At 49.4% G+C, this 18,016-nt stretch overlaps 2 protein-coding genes across 2 annotated transcripts in view; one reads left to right on the top strand and one right to left on the bottom strand.

Moving 5' to 3' along the window:
* The window catches only part of cxxc1a (CXXC finger protein 1a), a gene marked incomplete at both ends in the record, with an annotated part of 7,313 nt that extends 6,448 nt beyond the window's left edge, over positions 1 to 865 (top strand). The window contains 2 exons of the mRNA XM_084479756.1: positions 21 to 173; positions 719 to 865. Coding sequence (XP_084335882.1) covers positions 21 to 173; positions 719 to 865 — 300 coding nt within the window. The remainder of the gene's footprint in view (positions 1 to 20; positions 174 to 718) is intronic.
* Positions 866 to 2,122: 1,257 nt separating this feature from the next.
* Positions 2,123 to 17,697, bottom strand: LOC311359410 (membrane-associated guanylate kinase, WW and PDZ domain-containing protein 3-like). The gene is made up of 21 exons (XM_084479420.1): positions 17,626 to 17,697; positions 15,309 to 15,360; positions 14,226 to 14,463; positions 13,792 to 13,908; positions 13,539 to 13,658; positions 12,952 to 13,116; positions 12,509 to 12,605; positions 12,375 to 12,424; positions 11,502 to 11,669; positions 10,999 to 11,168; positions 10,742 to 10,910; positions 10,299 to 10,425; positions 9,741 to 10,179; positions 9,128 to 9,191; positions 8,871 to 9,053; positions 8,406 to 8,679; positions 7,855 to 8,054; positions 7,597 to 7,667; positions 7,183 to 7,329; positions 6,433 to 6,571; positions 2,123 to 4,060 (listed from the first exon to the last, which is right to left on the bottom strand). Exons 2-21 carry the CDS (start codon positions 15,348 to 15,350, stop codon positions 3,507 to 3,509), a joined length of 3,534 nt encoding a protein of 1,177 aa, XP_084335546.1. The 5' UTR covers positions 15,351 to 15,360; positions 17,626 to 17,697; the 3' UTR covers positions 2,123 to 3,506.
* Between the last annotated feature and the right edge of the window lie 319 nt (positions 17,698 to 18,016).

The raw sequence follows: 18,016 nt of genomic DNA, 5'->3' as shown, positions 1-18,016 counted from the left end.
CATTACCAGTGTGTGTTCAGGTGTCGGTGGACGAGGTGTGCGGCTGTCCGCTGGTGAAGGACGTCTTCCAGCCCACCGGAGAGTTCTGCCGCGTCTCCAAGAGGAAATGCAACAAACATTACTGCTGGGAGAAGCTCCGGAGAGCCGAGATGGACCTGGAGAGAGTCAGAGTGGTGAGTCGTGACCTGGAGAGAGTCAGAGTGGTGAGTCGTGACCTGGAGAGAGTCAGAGTGGTGAGTCGTGACCTGGAGAGAGTCAGAGTGGTGAGTCGTGACCTGGAGAGAGTCAGAGTGGTGAGTCGTGACCTTGAGAGAGTCAGAGTGGTGAGTCGTGACCTGGAGAGAGTCAGAGTGGTGAGTCGTGACCTGGAGAGAGTCAGAGTGGTGAGTCGTGACCTGGAGAGAGTCAGAGTGGTGCGTTATGAGCAGCATTATCAGTAGTCTTCTTATTAGTGTGGTGGCAAAGCAAGCCACATTATTGGTATTTTGTTCATTCTTTTTTTGTGATCCACTGATTCAGATGTAATTCCAAAAAAAAAAATGGGAAAGAGGGTTTATTTTCATCCCCATGGTTACGACCCAACGACTTTTTAGCTTCACCATCCACACACACACGTTCTAGTGCTGTAACAGTGTTTGTAATGGTGATGTCTCTGGTGTTCCTCTCTCTCTCTCTCTCTCTCTCTCTCTCTCTCTCTCTCTCTCTCTCTCTCTCTTAGTGGTATAAGTTGGACGAGCTGTTTGAGCAGGAGAGGAACCTGAGGACTGCGATGACCAACCGAGCCGGGCTGCTGGCCCTGATGCTGCACCAGACCATCCAACACGACCCCGTCACCACAGACCTCCGGTCCGCTAGGGACAGATAGGCCTACAGACAGACCTGGGGTCCACTAGAAACCACTAGAGACAGACTGACCTAGGGTCCACTAGAGACCACTAGAGACAGATAGACCTACGGTCACTAGAGACCACTAGAATCCACTAGAGACCACTAGAGACAGTTAGACCTAGGGTCCACTAGAGACCACTAGAATCCACTAGAGACCAATAGAATCCAGTAGAGACCACTAAAGGCCACTAGAGACAGATAGCCCTATGTTCTGTGTGTGTGTGTGTATGTGTATGTGTGTATGTATTTCTGTCAGTCTGTGTGTGTGTATATATGCGTGCGGCGTGCGTGTTACTTTACCCGAAGAGGAACATGAGGTTCAACTTGTTTCGTCCAAAATACTTGACATAGTTGCCATAGAAACAGATGTCCCGTTTCCCTAACGATGACTGCGTTGACATCCTCTCTGTGTAATTTCTCTCTTTTATTCAACATGAGCTCAGCCCTGTTTGGTGATGTGTAGTGTTTTATACGTAATGTTGATTTGTTTGGTGATATTTCATGTTGTGTTCCCTTATTAAAACTACAACATTTTATCAAAAGTTTATCAACTTGTTTAATCTTTGGGATTGTTACTAAATGGTGAAAGAATGATGGAGGGATGAGAGGAGAGACAGAATGATGGAGAGACAGAATGATGGAGGGATGAGAGGAGAGAGAATGATGGAGGGTGATAGAGGAGAGACAGAATGATGGAGGGATAATTATTTACAGATATGACACACTACACTACGTGGTTAAAATCTCAATTTTGATCTCTAAATGTATAGAAAGGGTTCTGGCCATAACATCACCCGGGTAGTTTAATATATATCCTTTCCTAACCACTTTTGAGATTGTTAAAATACAGAAACATTTTCCAAACTGTCAATATCCATAGCCTGTGTGGTGAATCCCCTCTGTGATGCTGATGACCGCTGCCCCTAGAGGTCTGAGAGGGAAGTGACCTCATGGAGACGTCATCTAACCCTCCTGATCAGTAGTTGGCTGCAGGTGTGCTCAGTTGTAGACGCAAGCAGACCTGCTGGTGTCAGGTGTCTCCAGCCTCACCCGTGTGTTACTGACAATGTAAGTTTCCTTCTTGACAGGTTATTGTTTGATGTTTGTGACTCTACGTTAGTAGTCACCTAGAACATGAATCCTGTGCTCAGCTGTTCCTCCTCTATGCCCTAACACCTGTAATCAAAAACATGACACATGACACTTTCAAGTTGTTTTTTAAATGTATTTTATATTTCCATATATCAATCAACATTTTCAATAATAATGTATACATCCCATAATAATAGCAAGTCATCTATTACCCAGTGATTTAAAACTCCCTGGCTTCAGCAATCAGAAACCATCCAACAAAATGATCCCAACGCCAAAATCTTGTTGTAGAAAGCTGTACATCTGTGGTTGGTATTTACATCGGGACAAAAGCACATTCTAAAGCTTACAAACAACGTATGGCTACTGTATGGCTGCTCACTGTTCAGAAGACCAGTGTGCCAGTCTGTCTGTCTGTCTGCCTGTGTGCCTGACTGTGTGAAGTCTGGTGATAGATCTGGCCTAGATCCTCCACTAGGTGAGGTGGGAGGTGATATAACCCTCTGACTGGGGGGAGTAGGGATGGTCTTGTTGGTTCTAGCCTGCTCCGGGTTAGTTTGGCCCAGCTACGTCAAGCTGTTTAGCTGGTTAAGTGACGGTCTCGCTGGTTAACTGGCTTTATTGTCTCAGTGTTTAGCTGGCTAACTATTTAGCTCGATAGGGACGTGGCTAACTAAATATTTAGCATACTTTCTAAGTGGTTAGCGTGCTAACTATTTACCTTGCTAATTATTTAGTGTGCCAACTGTCTGAGTGTGTTTATTCTGCAGGTCCAGTTTCTTCTTTTAACTTCTCTGATAAATAAAATGTAAGAATCTGAAATTCTGGCTCGTTAAAATACACAGCCCTTTGTGTGTGTGTGTGTGTGTGTGTGTGTGTGTGTGTGTGTGTGTGTGTGTGTGTGTGTGTGTGTGTGTGTGTGTGTGTGTGTGTGTGTGTGTGTGTGTGTGTGTGTGTGTGTGTCGCGGGTTCGATTCCCTGAAGGGAGGGGCTGATGAGGCACTTGTTGTCTCCACTCTACTGCTATATGGCTGTTGCTAGGTAACTGGTCTTCCAGCTGATATGTTGCCACGGTGACGAGAGAGGAGGCCTTAGCAAAAGTTCGCCTCTAGGATCAACAAGAATATCAAAAACACCTGACGCAAGCAAATTATTACTCATAACCCACCATCCTTGCATAATTTCATGAGCCTATATTGTTTTAAAAGGTTTCATGCTGTGGTAATAGCGATAAGGAGTCAGGCTCCTCCTCCTGAAAGGGTTCAAGTGAGGAGTCAGGAGTATTCTCCTTTGTTTTGGTGGCGACACCTCCTCCTATCTGACACCTCTAGTCCTTCTGCTCCATGGTCTCCTTTTCAACCTGCTACAACCATCACTCCTCAACTACCTCCTCATCTGCCTCCTCTTCCCCCCCCCCCCCCCCCTCCTACTATTCCTCCTCCACCTCCTCCTCCCCCTCTCCCTCCTCCTCCTCTATATTCTGCTGGAGATCTTGGTGTCAGTAACAAGATTGTTCTTTCAGCCAATTAGAGAGACAGTCCCCTGACTAAGTCCCGCCCTCTAAGCCGACTGCCAATCAGATCTTGTGTCAGCCTGTGTGGGTGGGGCTCCAGCCAGGGGCCAGGGTGTTGCCATGCCAACTCAGCTCTTGAACTATTAGAGCCCTCCCCCCTCCCAGACCCCACCTCTACTGAGGTGATGCTGGCTGCTGATTGGCTAAACTCTGACTTGTCCAATGGCCTGAGGAAGGAGAAAGCTACTTTCTGATTGGATGGTAGGAGGTGCTTTCTTTCTCTCTCTCTTTGTCGTCCTTTCTTCCTGTCGGTCCCTCCCCTTCCTTTCTCCGCCCTCCCCCCCCTCCCCCACTCCTCCCCCCCTCTCCCCAGGCTTCTCTGCTCCTCCTCCACCCGGTCTAGGTCCAAATCAGGGGCCCCACTCCTCCTCCTCTCTGCTCCTCCTCTCTGCCGGAGGGGGGGCGTGCTCCTCCTCTCTGCTCCTCCTCTCTTCCGGAGGGGGGGCGTGCTCCTCCCCGGTGCTGAAGCCAGACCCTGCTCCTCCTGCTCCTCCTGCTCCTCAGGGCCTTGGGGAGAGAAGGTTGGATTAAAGGAGTTCAGTACCGCTCAGAAGCCAAACCGCTAACCACAGCTAGCTGCTTTCAGTACCGCTCAGAAGCCAAACCGCTAACCACAGCTAGCTGCTTTCAGTACCGCTCAGAAGCCAAACCGCTAACCACAGCTAGCTGCTTTCAGTACCGCTCAGAAGCCAAACCGCTAACCACAGCTAGCTGCTTTCAGTACCGCTCAGAAGCCAAACCGCTAACCACAGCTAGCTGCTTTCAGTACCGCTCAGAAGCCAAACCGCTAACCACAGCTAGCTGCTTTCAGTACCGCTCAGAAGCCAAACCGCTAACCACAGCTAGCTGCTTTCAGTACCGCTCAGAAGCCAAACCGCTAACCACAGCTAGCTGCTTTCAGTACCACTCTGAAGCTAAAACGCTAACCACAGCTAGCTGCTTTCAGTACCGCTTTGAAGCTAAAACGCTAACCACAGCTAGCTGCTTTCAGTACCGCTCAGAAGCTAAAGCGCTAACCACAGCTAACTGCGTTTAGTACCGCTCAGAAGCTAAAGCGCTAACCACAGCTAGCTGCTTTTCACTGGTGTATAGAGTAGCATCACTTCTAGAACCTTGTCTAGTATCAGCTCTTAATTTAGTCTAGTCTAATCAGGAAATAGCCTTAACTGGTCTAATCTAATCTAGTCTAGCACAATCTAATCAAATGATCACCTTGTCTGGTCTCATCTATATTTAGTCTTATGAGGTAGAATCTAGTATAATCTAATCTAGTGTAATCCAGTATGATATGTTATAACCTAGTTTAGTATAATCTAGTCTAGTGTAATCCAGTATGATGTTATAACCTAGTTTAGTATAATCTAGTCTAGTGTAATCCAGTATGTTATGTTATAATCTAGTTTAGTATAATTTAGTCTAGTGTAATAATTTATTTTATAATCTAATCTAGTCTACTACAGTCAGAACTACAATCACAATGACACTCATACCCACAATGCACCTCGCTGGTACCTGAGCACCAGGTGTGGGTGAAAAGGTTTGAGAGTGGAGCATGGACAGGCTGACAGACAGGCTGGAGTGACAGACAGATAGGATGGAGTGACAGACAGACAGGATGGACCGAAAGACAGACAGGACCGACAGACAGACAGGATGAAACGGCAGACAGACAGGTGGAACGACAGACAGACAGATGGGATGGACCGGCAGACAGACAGGATGAAACGGCAGACAGACAGGTGGAACGACAGACAGGACCAACCGGTTGTTGTCTGTGCGTCCGATCACGTAGAAGCAGGGCTCGCCTTGTTTGGAGTTAGTCATACAGAGAGACAGACTGGACAGCTCCACTAGAGAGAGAGACAGGTTCACTAGAGAGAGACAGGTCCACTAGAGAGATAGACAGGTCCAGTAGAGCGAGACAGACAGGTCCACTAGAGGGAGACAGACAGGTCCACTAGAGGGAGACAGACAGGTCCAGTAGAGCGAGACAGACAGGTCCACTAGAGGGAGACAGACAGGTCCACAAGAGGGAGACAGACATGTCCACTAGAGAGAGAGACGGGGCCACTAAAGAGAGACAGTGGCCGTTTCTCAATACCAAGTACGCGGACTACGTTCTCGCGGACTTGGAAGTACGTACTTGGCAAGTCCGGACTTTCAAGTACGGGCTTCCGAGAACGCGAGTACGCACCTGCAATTGGAACAGCAGCGGACTCGATGATGCATTCTGGGATATTTAACGGTCCCAAGTCCACACGAGTCACCTCCGATGCATCCTCGGTAGAACGGCCTCATCGAGAACGCATCGAGAACACTTCCGGGTTTTACGACAGTACTCGCGTACTCGCGTACTTGGAATTGGAACAGTGCTTGGGCTACCACTGATGACGTTTATCGAGAACGCAAGTACACGAGAACACACGAGAACGCGAATTGAGAAACGGCCAGTGTGTTTGTAGAGGCATTACGTATTTGTACACCTTATCTGAGCCTTATCTAAGCCCTAGACTGGTGGGATGAGGGTTGTGGACCCCCATGATGGTCCATGAGCGGGAGGGGTCCTGGGAGAGGGGGAAGCCTGAGGGGTCCTGGTGGGTGCTGGGGGCGGGGGGGGGGGGGGGGGGGGGGGGGCTGAGGGGACCAAGTGGGTTCTGGGGGAGGGGGAACCCTGAGGGGTCATACCCTCAAACTAGTGACCAGTCCACCTGGGGGTCAGACCCTCAGACTAGATTCTACCCCCCTCTCCCTCTTCGTTAATAAAACCCCTTGAACTGTGTGTGTGTGTGTGTGTGTGTGTGTGTGTGTGTGTGTGTGTGTGTGTGTGTGTGTGTGTGTGTGTGTGTGTGTGTGTGTGTGTGTGTGTGTGTGTGGGGTACCGTAGTCCGGGACGTATCCGTTGCCCTTCTTCAGCACCAGGTGGATCCAGCGCCCCCCCCGCCGGATGTGCTCCACCGCCTGGCCGTGGGTCATGCCCACCGTGCTGCCCCCGTTGATCTGCACCAGCTGGTCCGAGATCTGCACCCCACACACACACACACACACACACACACACACATACACATACACACACACACACACACGTATTCCACTGACACTGATACTGAATCTGTCATGTAGTGTAGTATAGTATGGGATAGTAGTAGTATGACGTAGTATAGTGTTGTGTAGTACAGTCATGGTGTAGTATAGTATTTCATAGTGCAGTATAACGATGGTATACTATAGAGCAGTCAGTTTATAATGGTGTATAGTGCACTATATTGTGTAGTTTTGTATAGTTTACCTAAGTATGGTATAATTGTGTAGTAGTATGTAGTGTAGTGTGTAGTGTAGTGTAGCGGTACGGTGTGTAGTGTACCTGTATCTATAGTGTAGTGTGTAGTAGTGTAGTATAGTGTAGTAGTGTGTAGTAGTGTAGTATAGTGTAGTAGTGTGTAGTAGTGTAGTATAGCGTACCTGTATCTATAGTGTAGTGTGTAGTAGTGTGTAGTAGTGTAGTATAGTGTACCTGTATCTATAGTGTAGTGTAGCAGTGTGTAGTAGTGTAGTATAGCGTACCTGTATCTATAGTGTAGTGTAGCAGTGTGTAGTAGTGTAGTAGTGTGTAGTAGTGTAGTATAGCGTACCTGTATCTTGGCACAGCGCTGGGCCGGCCCCCCCTCCATCAGTGCCAGGACGTACAGCCCCATGTTGTACTCACTGCCCCCCCGCAGGGAGAACCCGAACCCTGTGGGGCCGCGCTCCAGATCCACCCGGTAGAACCACTGCTCCTCCTGGGACAACCACATCGCCATGGTTACCGTCATCACCGTGGTAACCATCATCCCCATGGTGGCCACACAGCCGTCATCACCATGGTAACCACCATCACCATGGTGACCACACAGCCATCATCACCACGGTTCACATCGTTACCATGGTAACCACACAGCCATCATCATTATGGTAACAGTACACCCTAGATAACTGATGACACAGAAAAGGTAAAGGAAGCTGCAAAGTATTTAGTTTGTTCTTGTGTGCATGTGTGTTGAAGCCACCTTTGACCTCTGGCCACCTCCTCTCCTCAGCCATCTGGTGTCAGCATCAGACTCTGCTGCTTCTGAGGAGTCTGAGGAGAGGAGGGGGAGGACGAGAGAGAGAGAAGGAGGAGAGTTTTAATATCAGTTAAAAGTGTCTTTGTGTGTGTGTGTGTGTGTGTGTGTGTGTGTGTGTGTGTGTGTGTGTGTGTGTGTGTGTGTGTGTGTGTGTGTGTGTGTGTGTGTGTGTGTGTGTGTGTGTGTGTGTGTGGTCCGTACTGCTGCTGCTGCTCCTGGGCACCACCGTTAGCCGCAGCACGTTGCTAGCTCTCCTGAGTATCTGAGTTAGCTCGCGGTGGCTCATGCTGGCGGCGGCGCGGCCCTCCACCTCCTCTAGGCGGTCCCCTGGCTGGATGACTCCGCTGCGGGCCGCTGGGCTGCCCCGCCGCACCGTCACGAAGCGGTGGGCCATCACACAGCTACCTGTAGCGCGTCAGCTAAGAGTTAGCACGCTATCTGTTACATCACACAGCTACTGCCGCTGGTTAGCTCAAAGTTAGCAGGCTAGCTGTTTCACCATCACAAAACGACCTGTGGCGGGGTAGCTCACGGTGAGAAATGCTAGCTGCCACACCAATACACAGTTGCCATGCTAGCATATGCCCCCAATCTACACAGTTAGCATGTTAGCTGCCAAACCACACTACAAAGCCAGCACTGTTGGCAGGCTACACCACTGCACAGTTAGCACGCTAGCTGCTACCTCACCACACAGTTAGCACATCCAAAAAACGAGCACGCTAGCATGCGACCGAACCCTCTCCGGAGACCTGCCTTCAGTGTTGGTGTTCTGGGAGGCGATGACAAATCCAAAGCCTTCTCCGGGCCGTCTGTTCAGCTCCACCTGCATGCTCTTTGACCGTCCCCCAGGCCCTCCTGCTCCTCCGTCACTGGCTGCAGCTCCCAGCGTGGCTCCTCCCCCTCTGACACTCTCCTCCGCCCCCAGCCAATCGCGGGGCTCCAGGGTCAGGGTGACAGGGACCGAGTCCAGGAAGCTGGTACTCTGGACCAGGGACGACCCGGCAGCCTCACTGGGAGACTGGGCTGGAACCACAGGACCGGACCAGTTAGAACTAGACCAGTTAGAACCCCAGGACCAGACTGGTTAGAACCAGACTAGTTAGAACCCCAGGACCAGACTGGTTAGAACCAGACTAGTTAGAACCAGACTAGTATGAACCAGACTAGTATGAACCCCAGACCAGTTAGAGGGCCCTCTGCGGGGATAGGGTTACCTTGGCGTGTGGGCGGGGTCAGGGCGGGGCCCTCTGCGGGGCCCGTGCCCGCCTGGCTGAGAGGGGGCACGGCCCCGAGAAAGGATGAGGAGGAGGCCGTGTCAGCTGGACTGGAGGCGGTGCTTGGAGGGGAAGGGAGGAGCTTGTAGAAGTTGGGCGTGACCCCAGGGGAGCCGAGGGCCGCTGTGGAGAGGGAGAGCATCAGTAGACGTCAGGACGACGCGCTGCGCCGGAGCTGAACCAGGAGGGAAGCCTACCTCCTCTGCTGACCAGCAGGACCACCTCCCCTCGCCGTGTGTGTTCCTGGAGGACCCTCTGCACCTGCAACACACACACAAACCACCGTAACCATGACAACAACATTCACAACTCATGGTAGCCACCATGACAACCAACTAAAACATCATCACGGTTACCACGACTAAAACGACCACTTCACCTCCACTACACCACCCCAGGTAACCATGACAACAACCATCACTACACCACCCCAGTTAACCATGACAACAACCATCACTACACCACCCCAGGTAACCACGACGACAACCATCACTACACCACCACGGTAACCCTGACGACAACTATCACCACACCACCACGGTAACCACGACGAAAACACAACTGTAACAACGACGACCATCATGACAGCACCCCAGGTGGCCACGACGACCACCATAGCGACACAACAACAGGACGACCTCATTAACAACATGGTAACATGTTGTCATGGCGACTGCATCAGGGAGGGGTACCCGAGTGAAAGTGAGGTGGAAGAAGACTTAACACGTTGTCATGGAGACGGCATCAGGGTACCTGGGTGAAGTTGAGGTGGAGGACTAACACGTCGTCACGGAGACGGCATCAGGGTACCTGGGTGAAGTTGAGGTGGAGGACGTCCGCCCCGTTGATCTTGGCGATGACGTCGCCGGTCTGCAGGGCGGGGCAGAGCCGCGGGTCCCAGAGGCTCCGGACCACGGCCTGCTGCCCCCCCGGCCCCCCGCCCCCCACGCTGAAGCCCAGCCCCCCCTCGCTCCGGCCCAGTGGCACCGGGACCAGCTGGGGAAGGCGGGGCCCGGTGTGGGCGGGGGCGGGGGCGGGGGGCTGGGCGAGGGGCGGCGGAGGGGCGTGGCTGGCGGGGCAGCCGTTGAAGCCACAGGGGGGCTGGAGGGTCTGGGTGGGGTTGGCGGGCTGCTTGGTGGAACTGGGGAGGGTGGAGCTGGAGAGGTCTCGGTCTGAAGACCGCTGACGGAGGAGGAGGGTGGAGGAGGGGGCGGGGAGGGAGCTGCTGCTGTAGCCAATCAGAGAAGACCTGTGGAGACAAGAGATACACTCTCACCGAGTGTAGGTATTATAGTAGTAGTAGTGCGTATATATAATATGATGGTAGTACTCTAGTAGTAATCTAGTAGTACTCCAGTAGTACTCTACCTGCGCAGGGTGCCGCTGGCTGCAGGCTGGGGGGGCGGGGCTGCTTCAGTGGGAGGGGGCGTGGCCTCGCCGGACACACCGTTAGTGATTGGTTGAGCCGCATAAGAGGGCGGAGTTTGGGCCAATCCTGGATGTTACGATGGAAAAAGGAGGGGATGAGGTCATCAGTAATATAAGAAGCCCTGGTCGCCTAGGTAACCAGGTAACCAGGTGGTCTAGGTGGTCTAGGTAACCAGATAACCAGGGGGTCTGGGTCATCAGGTCGCCTAGGTAACCAGGTAACCGGGTGGTCTGGGTAACCAGGTGGTCTGGGTCACCAGGTAACCAGGTGGTCTTGGTTACCAGGTAACTAGGTGGTCTGGGTAACCAGTGGGTCTAGGTAACCAGGTACCTAGGCGGTCTAGGTTAACCAGGGAACTAGGTGGCAGTAGCAGACGTCTTACCTGCACCGTTGCAGAGCTCAGCCGTGGTGTAGGAGAGCTGGGAGGGGGCGTGGCTAACCACACCAGGCGAGGGCTGGGAGGGGGCGTGACTAACCACACCAGGTGAGGGCTGGGAGGGGGCGTGGCTACCCAGACCAGGTGGGCAGGTGTCCTCTCTGGACGGGCGGGGCTGTAGTAGATGAGATGTCAGATCTCCCTGTTGAAAGGTTACATTAACTTACGTGTGTGTGTGTGTGTGTGTGTGTGTCTGTGTTTACAGTTTCCAAGCTCTGTTTAGGACAGCCATCAGGGTTGTACAGCATGGGGTATCCTCTCCTCAGCACCACATCCACACTGGTCCCCATAGCAACGGCCTGCAGCATCTCCACCACCTCCTTATGCGAGCGGCCCAGCACACAGCTTCCACTGATGTAGACCAGGATGTCAGCTTCAAGGAGACAGAGGTAGAGGAGAGGTATGAGGTAGAGATGATGGAGTGTGTGTGTGTGTGTGTGTGTGTGTGTGTGTGTGTGTGTGTGTGTGTGTGTGTGTGTGTGTGTGTGTGTGTGTGTGTGTGTGTGTGTGTGTGTGTGTGTGTGTGTGTGTGTGTGTGCGCGCGTGCGTGTGTGACTGTTTGTGTTAGGGCTGTTAAATTAATCAAATTGTAATCTCTATTTGGGTCAAACGATCTCCAAACTAATATAATCTAGTTTCATTAGATTATTTTGGTCACACTCTAGCGTGCATGCCTGTGTGCGTGTGTGTGTGTCTGTGTTTGTACCTGGGCTGAGGGAGGCGGGGCCCCCCGGGGTGATGCTGTACACCTGGAGGAACTCCCGGGGCCGACTGCCCCCCACGATGTTGAAGCCAAAGCCCCGCGGGCCCTTAGTGAGGCGGACCGGGACGGAGGAGCCCAGCATCACGCTGACCTGCTCCGTGAACTCTGGCACTGACCCAGGACACACAGTATACATCAGATATATACACAGTGTACATCAGATATATACACAGTATACGTCAGATATATACACAGTATACGTCAGATATATACACAGTATACATCAGATATATACACAGTATACGTCAGATATATACACAGTGTAGATCAGATATATACACAGTATACATCAGATATATACACAGTATACATCAGATATATACACAGTGTACATCAGATATATACACAGTGTACATCAGATATATACACTATATGAAGGGTTTCCCACAGCACTGTACAACACACGCCTGCCGCCTTAACTACGTCATGAAAAATTAAAAGAATATATATATATATATATATATATATATATATAGTTCTAAATATGTTAAAAGTTACAATTGCACAAATTTGTTGACAGTTCTTGTTTCGGTTTTTATTTTGACAATGTTCAGCACTTTATTTTTTTTATATTTGTATAGTAACAATTGCACAAATTCTTTGATTGTTCTTGTTCCAGGTGTTATTTATTGAAAAGCTGCTTTTTTATTAATTAAAGATTATTATTATTTAATATCTAGTGTTAAACGTAGTTGTTTGGTTGTTGAACGTAGTACAGAGTCTGTAGTCTATTGCACAAACAAGTACAGTATTAGCAGTACAGTAGCTGTACAGTAGCTGTACAGTAGCAGGACATTATATATTGGAAGTACTTACAGTCTGAGGGCTCCTTGTTTCGAGGGTCTGTCCAGTTGGTCTTAGACTGACTGAAACCAAACAACAACCTTTAACATTGTGTTTGCTGTATGTATATGTACAAGTATATATGTATGTGTATATGAGTATCTTACTTTGTGTAGTATTGTTCTCCAGGGTCACTCAAATTCAGCTCCAGGCCCCGCCTCCCTGGACCCTCCCATGATTGGCTGACAGGCAGGGTACTGCCCACTGCAGAGAGAGAGTGTGTGTGAGTGTACCTCTTTATGTACCTGTTTGAGTGTGTGTGTGTGTGTGTGTGTTTGATACCTGTGTGTGTGTGTGTGTGTGTGTGTGTGTGTGTGTGTGAGTGTACCTGTTTATGTACCTGTTTGAGTGTGTGTGTGTGTGTGTGTGTTTGATACCTGTGTGTGTGTGTGTGTGTGTGTGTGTGTGTGTGTGTGTGTGTGAGTGAGTGTACCTGTTTGAGTGTGTGTGTGTTTGATACCTGTGTGTGTGTGTGTGTGTACCTGTGTGTGTGTGTGTGTGTGTGTGTGTGTGTGTGTGTACCTGTGTGTGTGTGTGTGTGTGTGTGTACCTGAGCTCTTGTCCTCCCCCTCCTCCGCCTCCCCAGCCTTCTCCAGGTTGTTCAGAGACTTGCTCCTCGTCCTGAAGTTCCTCAGCAGGTTGCGGTGCTCCAGGTACGTGACTGGCGGACTCTCTGGACCAATGTGGACGGGCCGCGGAGTGCCGTAGTAGTTCCCTGATTGGTCAGAAACAGCCTGATGAGACAGCCACTGGGAGCACTTAATAGAGGATTAGGGTTAGTATTTGATAGTTAGGGTTAGTATCGAGGGGTGTAGGGCTGGTATTGGTAAGGGTTAGGGTTAGGGTTAGTATTGGAGGTGTAGGATCAATATTGGTAAAGGTTAGGGTTAGTATTGAGGTGTGTAGGGTTAGTATTGGTAAAGGTTAGGGTTGGTATTGGGAAGTGTAGGGTTAGTATTGGTAAGGGTTAGGGTCAGTATTGGTTAGGGTTAGGGTTAGTATTGGAGGTGTAGGATCAATATTGGTAAAGGTTAGGGTTAGTATTGAGGTGTGTAGGGTTAGTATTGGTAAAGGTTAGGGTTAGTATTGGGAAGTGTAGGGTTAGTATTGGGAGGTGTAGGAGCACTCGTTTCCTACCCTTGAACTTGCCGCTCTCCAGCAGCGCTCCTGACTCCTCCAGGGAGAAGAACTCCTGGATGGAGACGAAGTTGTAGTCCACCCCCGAGATCTCCTCCTCCCGGGACGCCCGCGTCGTACCTGAGGACACACACACACTGGGGGTGTGAGTGTGTGTATGTGTATGTGTATGTGTGTGTGCGTGTGCGTGTGCGTGTGTGTGTGTGTGTGTGTGTGCGTGTGTGTGTGTGTGCGTGTGCGTGTGTGTACTCACAGGGCACTGCCCGTATGTACAGGTTCTCCCTGATGATCTGCTGCAGCTGTCCGTCCAGCGAGCCGGGGGTGAAGCACTTAGAGAGGAACAGCCGCAGGTCCTTACAGAGCGACGCGCCTGAAACACACGCATGAGGTCCTTACAGAGCGACGCACATGAAACATAGCATGAGGTCCTTACAGAGCTACGCACATGAAACATAGCATGAGGTCCTTACAGAGCGACGCACATGAAACATAGCATGAGGTCCTTACAGAGCGACGCACATGAAACATAGCATGAGGTCCTTACAGAGCGACGCGCATGAAACATAGCATGAGGTCCTTACAGAGCGACGCGCCTGAAACACACGCATGAGGAGGGCTGCGTGCGCACATGTGTGTGTGTATGTGCGTGTGCGTGTGTGTGTGCACATTTGGTGTGTGCGTGCTTACCTGGTGATACAGTCTTGATCCTGATTGGATGAGGACAGGTGTTGAGGACTCCTCTGACATCACCGAGGGTCATGCCCAGGACGGGCGTCGCCCCGATCTCCAGGATGACATCACCCACCGTGGCTCCTCCTCCAGGCGCTGCTGTGACGAATGGAAACTCCCCATAGTCAGCCCCTCCCCCGATGGCCACGCCCAGCTCCCCTGAAGCCCCGCCCAGTGGGACAAAGCTCTCCTGCACCTGAGAGATGAAGTGAGTTACTAGTTAGTTAGTGATCGGTTCATTCATTATTTGGTTACTAGTTAATCAGTAAGTTCATTTGTGAGTGAAATGATTACTGTGTTTAGTTGTGATTGAGGTTAAACACCTCACTAGTTTGTTAGTTGTGTTTGAGGTTAAACACCTAACTAGTTGGTTAGTTGTGTTTGAGGTTAAACACCCGACTAGTTGGTTAGTTGAGTTTGAGGTGAGGCACCTCACTAGGGACCCGTCCACACGGAGCCGATTTTTTGGTGAAACCACTTAAGTCTTGTGCGTTTGGGCCGACCGTCCAGCCCGAGAACGCCCTTTTCAGATAAAAACGGACCTATGCGGTTTCGTGTTCGGATTCGTGCGGACGCCTGAAACGCAAACGATGACGTCATCGCCCCCCCACCAGCTGGGGACGTTAGAGTTGCATTTTTTTCTAGATTTATTTGATTTGTATCATTTTTGTAGCTTTAAATACAGCCCCTTGGTAAATTGAATTGCTAACTGTACATTAAAAAGTATTTCTGCTCAATCTAAAAGGTTTAACAACTGCTTTCTCCTCCTCGACTGTATGTTTATATACAGCGCGCATGGGCTTCATGCGCGCAGGTTTGATGCCCTCCACTTTTTTTTGTGGAGAACCAGCGCCACACAGTCGCCTTGAATATGCACTAGAGCGTTTCTACAGCTCGATGCGTTTTCGCACGAGTCCGTCTTCACGGAGATATTCCTGAAACGCATCAAAGGAAAACTGATCTTTTTCGCCTGTGTGGACGGGGGCCTAGTAGTTTAGTTGTTTGAGGTTAGTCTTCCTCACTAACAGGTTGAACGCTCACCTTTGACCTCCAGTGCAGCTTCCTGACCGTAGCTTTAGACATGGCGGCTCACCTGGGAACAGGGAGGAGAGCCCAGCGTTAGCACAGTGTTAGCACAGCGTTAGCACAGCGCTATCACAGAGCTAGCCCAGCATTAGCACAGCGTTAGCCTAGCGTTAGCCTAGTGAGCCCCACGTTTTTTGATTTGATTTATTAAATTGTATCAAACAAATGCCTTACACAAATGAAAATACATCAAATTCAATTGAGGATAAAACACAATAAATTCCAGGACTTATTTCCATTGTGGTCCTCAACACAAAACATCAGGACAAGACAAGGCAGTGCCAGAGTGTGTGATAATCAATAAAAACGTTTTTCGGTACGTACCGAAATGAAACGTGCATCGAACCGTAATACCCGTCCCGAAAAATGTCGGTACGAATATGCGTATCGTTACACCCCTAGTGGAGGGAGCTGACCACTACAGGTATACTGGTATGTGTGGAGGGAGGGGAGGAATGTGTGGTTCTATTCTGCTCCTGTGTCAACATGAACTTGGATCTCTCTTCACAAGAACACTAATGATTAACCTGTAAGTACCACACACACACTGACATACACCTTGCACACTAGGAACTCATAAACACACCTTTAAAAGCCAACAATATAACCTTTAGTTGTTTTGAACCACCACTCAAACAGAGGCTTTTGGTTTGGGAACCAGCCTGACCCTACAGTACATTAACATACCTCCTTTATAATGATCTACCTCCTCTATACCGTAATATACCTCTGCTATACAATAATATACCCTCTATACAGTAATATACCTACTATATACAGTAATATACCTCCTCTATACAATAATATACCTCCTCTAGACAATAATATACCTCCTCTATATAGTAATATACCTCCTCTATATAGTAATATACCTCCTTTATACAATAATATACCTCCTCTATACAGTAATAGTCCTCCTCTATACAATAATAGACCTCCTTTAGACAATAACATACCTCCTCTATATAGTAATATACCTCCTCTATACAATAATTTAGCTCCTTTACAGTAATATACCTCCTTTATACAGTAAAATGCCTCCTTTATACAACACACCTCCTCTATACAGTAATATACTTCCTATAAAATAATACACCTCTATACAGTAATATTCCTCCTCTATGAAATAACATACCTCCTATACTATATACCTCCTCTATACAATAGTATACCTCCTCTATACAATAATATACCTCCTCTATACAGTGATATACCTCCTCTATACAGTATTATTCCTCCTCTATAAAATAATATACCTCATATACAATAATATACATCCTCTATACAGTAATATTCCTCCTCTATACAGTGATATTACTCCTCTATACAGTAATATACCTCCTCTATACAATACACCTCCTCTATAAAATAATATACCTCCTCTATACAATAATAGACCTCCTCTATACAATAATATACCTCCTCTATACAGTAATATTCCTCCTCTATATAATACACCTCCTCTATACAATAATATACCTCCTCTATACAGTAATATTCTTCCTCTATAGAATACACCTCCTCTATACAATAATATACTTCCTATAAAATAATATACCTCCTCTATACAATAATATACCTCCTCTATACAATAATATACCTCCTCTATACAGTAATATACCTCCTCTATACAATAATATACCTCCCATACAATATACTAGCAGGTGTATTTGCTAGCAGGAGGCGTAGTAAAGGGGGTGCAGGATTCAAGATTCAAGATTCAGGAGGAGGAGCAGGAGGCGTAGTAAAGGGGTACAGTGCAGGAGGAGCAGGAGGTGTAGTAAAGGGGTACAGTGCAGGAGGAGGAGCAGGAGGCGTAGAAAAGGGGTACAGTGCAGGAGGGGAGGACGAGGAGGTGTAGTAAAGGGGTGCAGGAGGAGGAGGAGCAGCAGGAGGTGCATCAGGAGCAGGAGCATCTCGGGTGAATCTAGGATGAGGTGGTGGTGTAAACACTGCTCCTCAACTGCACATGGTGCTGATGCGGTCATCAACCGCCTCCGGTCGGCTCCTCCGGTACAGGACAGAGCTAATCGTAACCCGCCGCCAACCCGCCGCTAAACCGCCTCTAACCGCCGCTAACCCGCCGCTAACCCGCCGCTAACCCGAGCGGCGATCCAGAACCCAGCGGTGTGTGAGCCGCGGCGGAAGATCGGCTGACGGAGCGATGAGACGCAGCGACCTCCTCCCGCTCAGAACCTCCACCGCTCAGAACCTCCTCCATCACATGATAACATAATGTAGAATATAATGTAGAGAATACACCATCACCTACCGTCATGCTGCCGCTGCTCCTACAAGACTCTCTCTCTCTCGCTCTCTTTCTCTCTCGCTCTCTTTCTCTCTCGCTTTCGCTCTCGCTCTCTCTCTCTCTCTCTCTCTCTCTCTGCAGGTAATCCAAACCAATGAAATAGTCGCTCGAGACAGTGTAGTAGACGCGTAGTAGCCTTGCTAATACACTGTGTGCGCGTGCGTGCGTGTGTGTGTGTGTGTCTGTGTGTGTGTGTGTGTGTGTGTGTGTGTGTGTGTGTGTGTGTGTGTGTGTGTGTGTGTGTGTGTGTGTGTGTGTGTGTGTGTGTGTGTGTGTGTGTGTGTGTGCGTGTGTGTCAGAGAGAGATTGTGATCATAATGGCTTCTTTATATATATATAAAGATATATATATATA

Source organism: Micromesistius poutassou (assembly GCF_964030765.1).
Source record: "Micromesistius poutassou genome assembly, chromosome: 15".
Lineage (NCBI taxonomy): Eukaryota > Metazoa > Chordata > Actinopteri > Gadiformes > Gadidae > Micromesistius > Micromesistius poutassou.
Note: the sequence above shows the minus strand (reverse complement) of the source record. Positions and strands in the feature narration are given on the sequence as shown.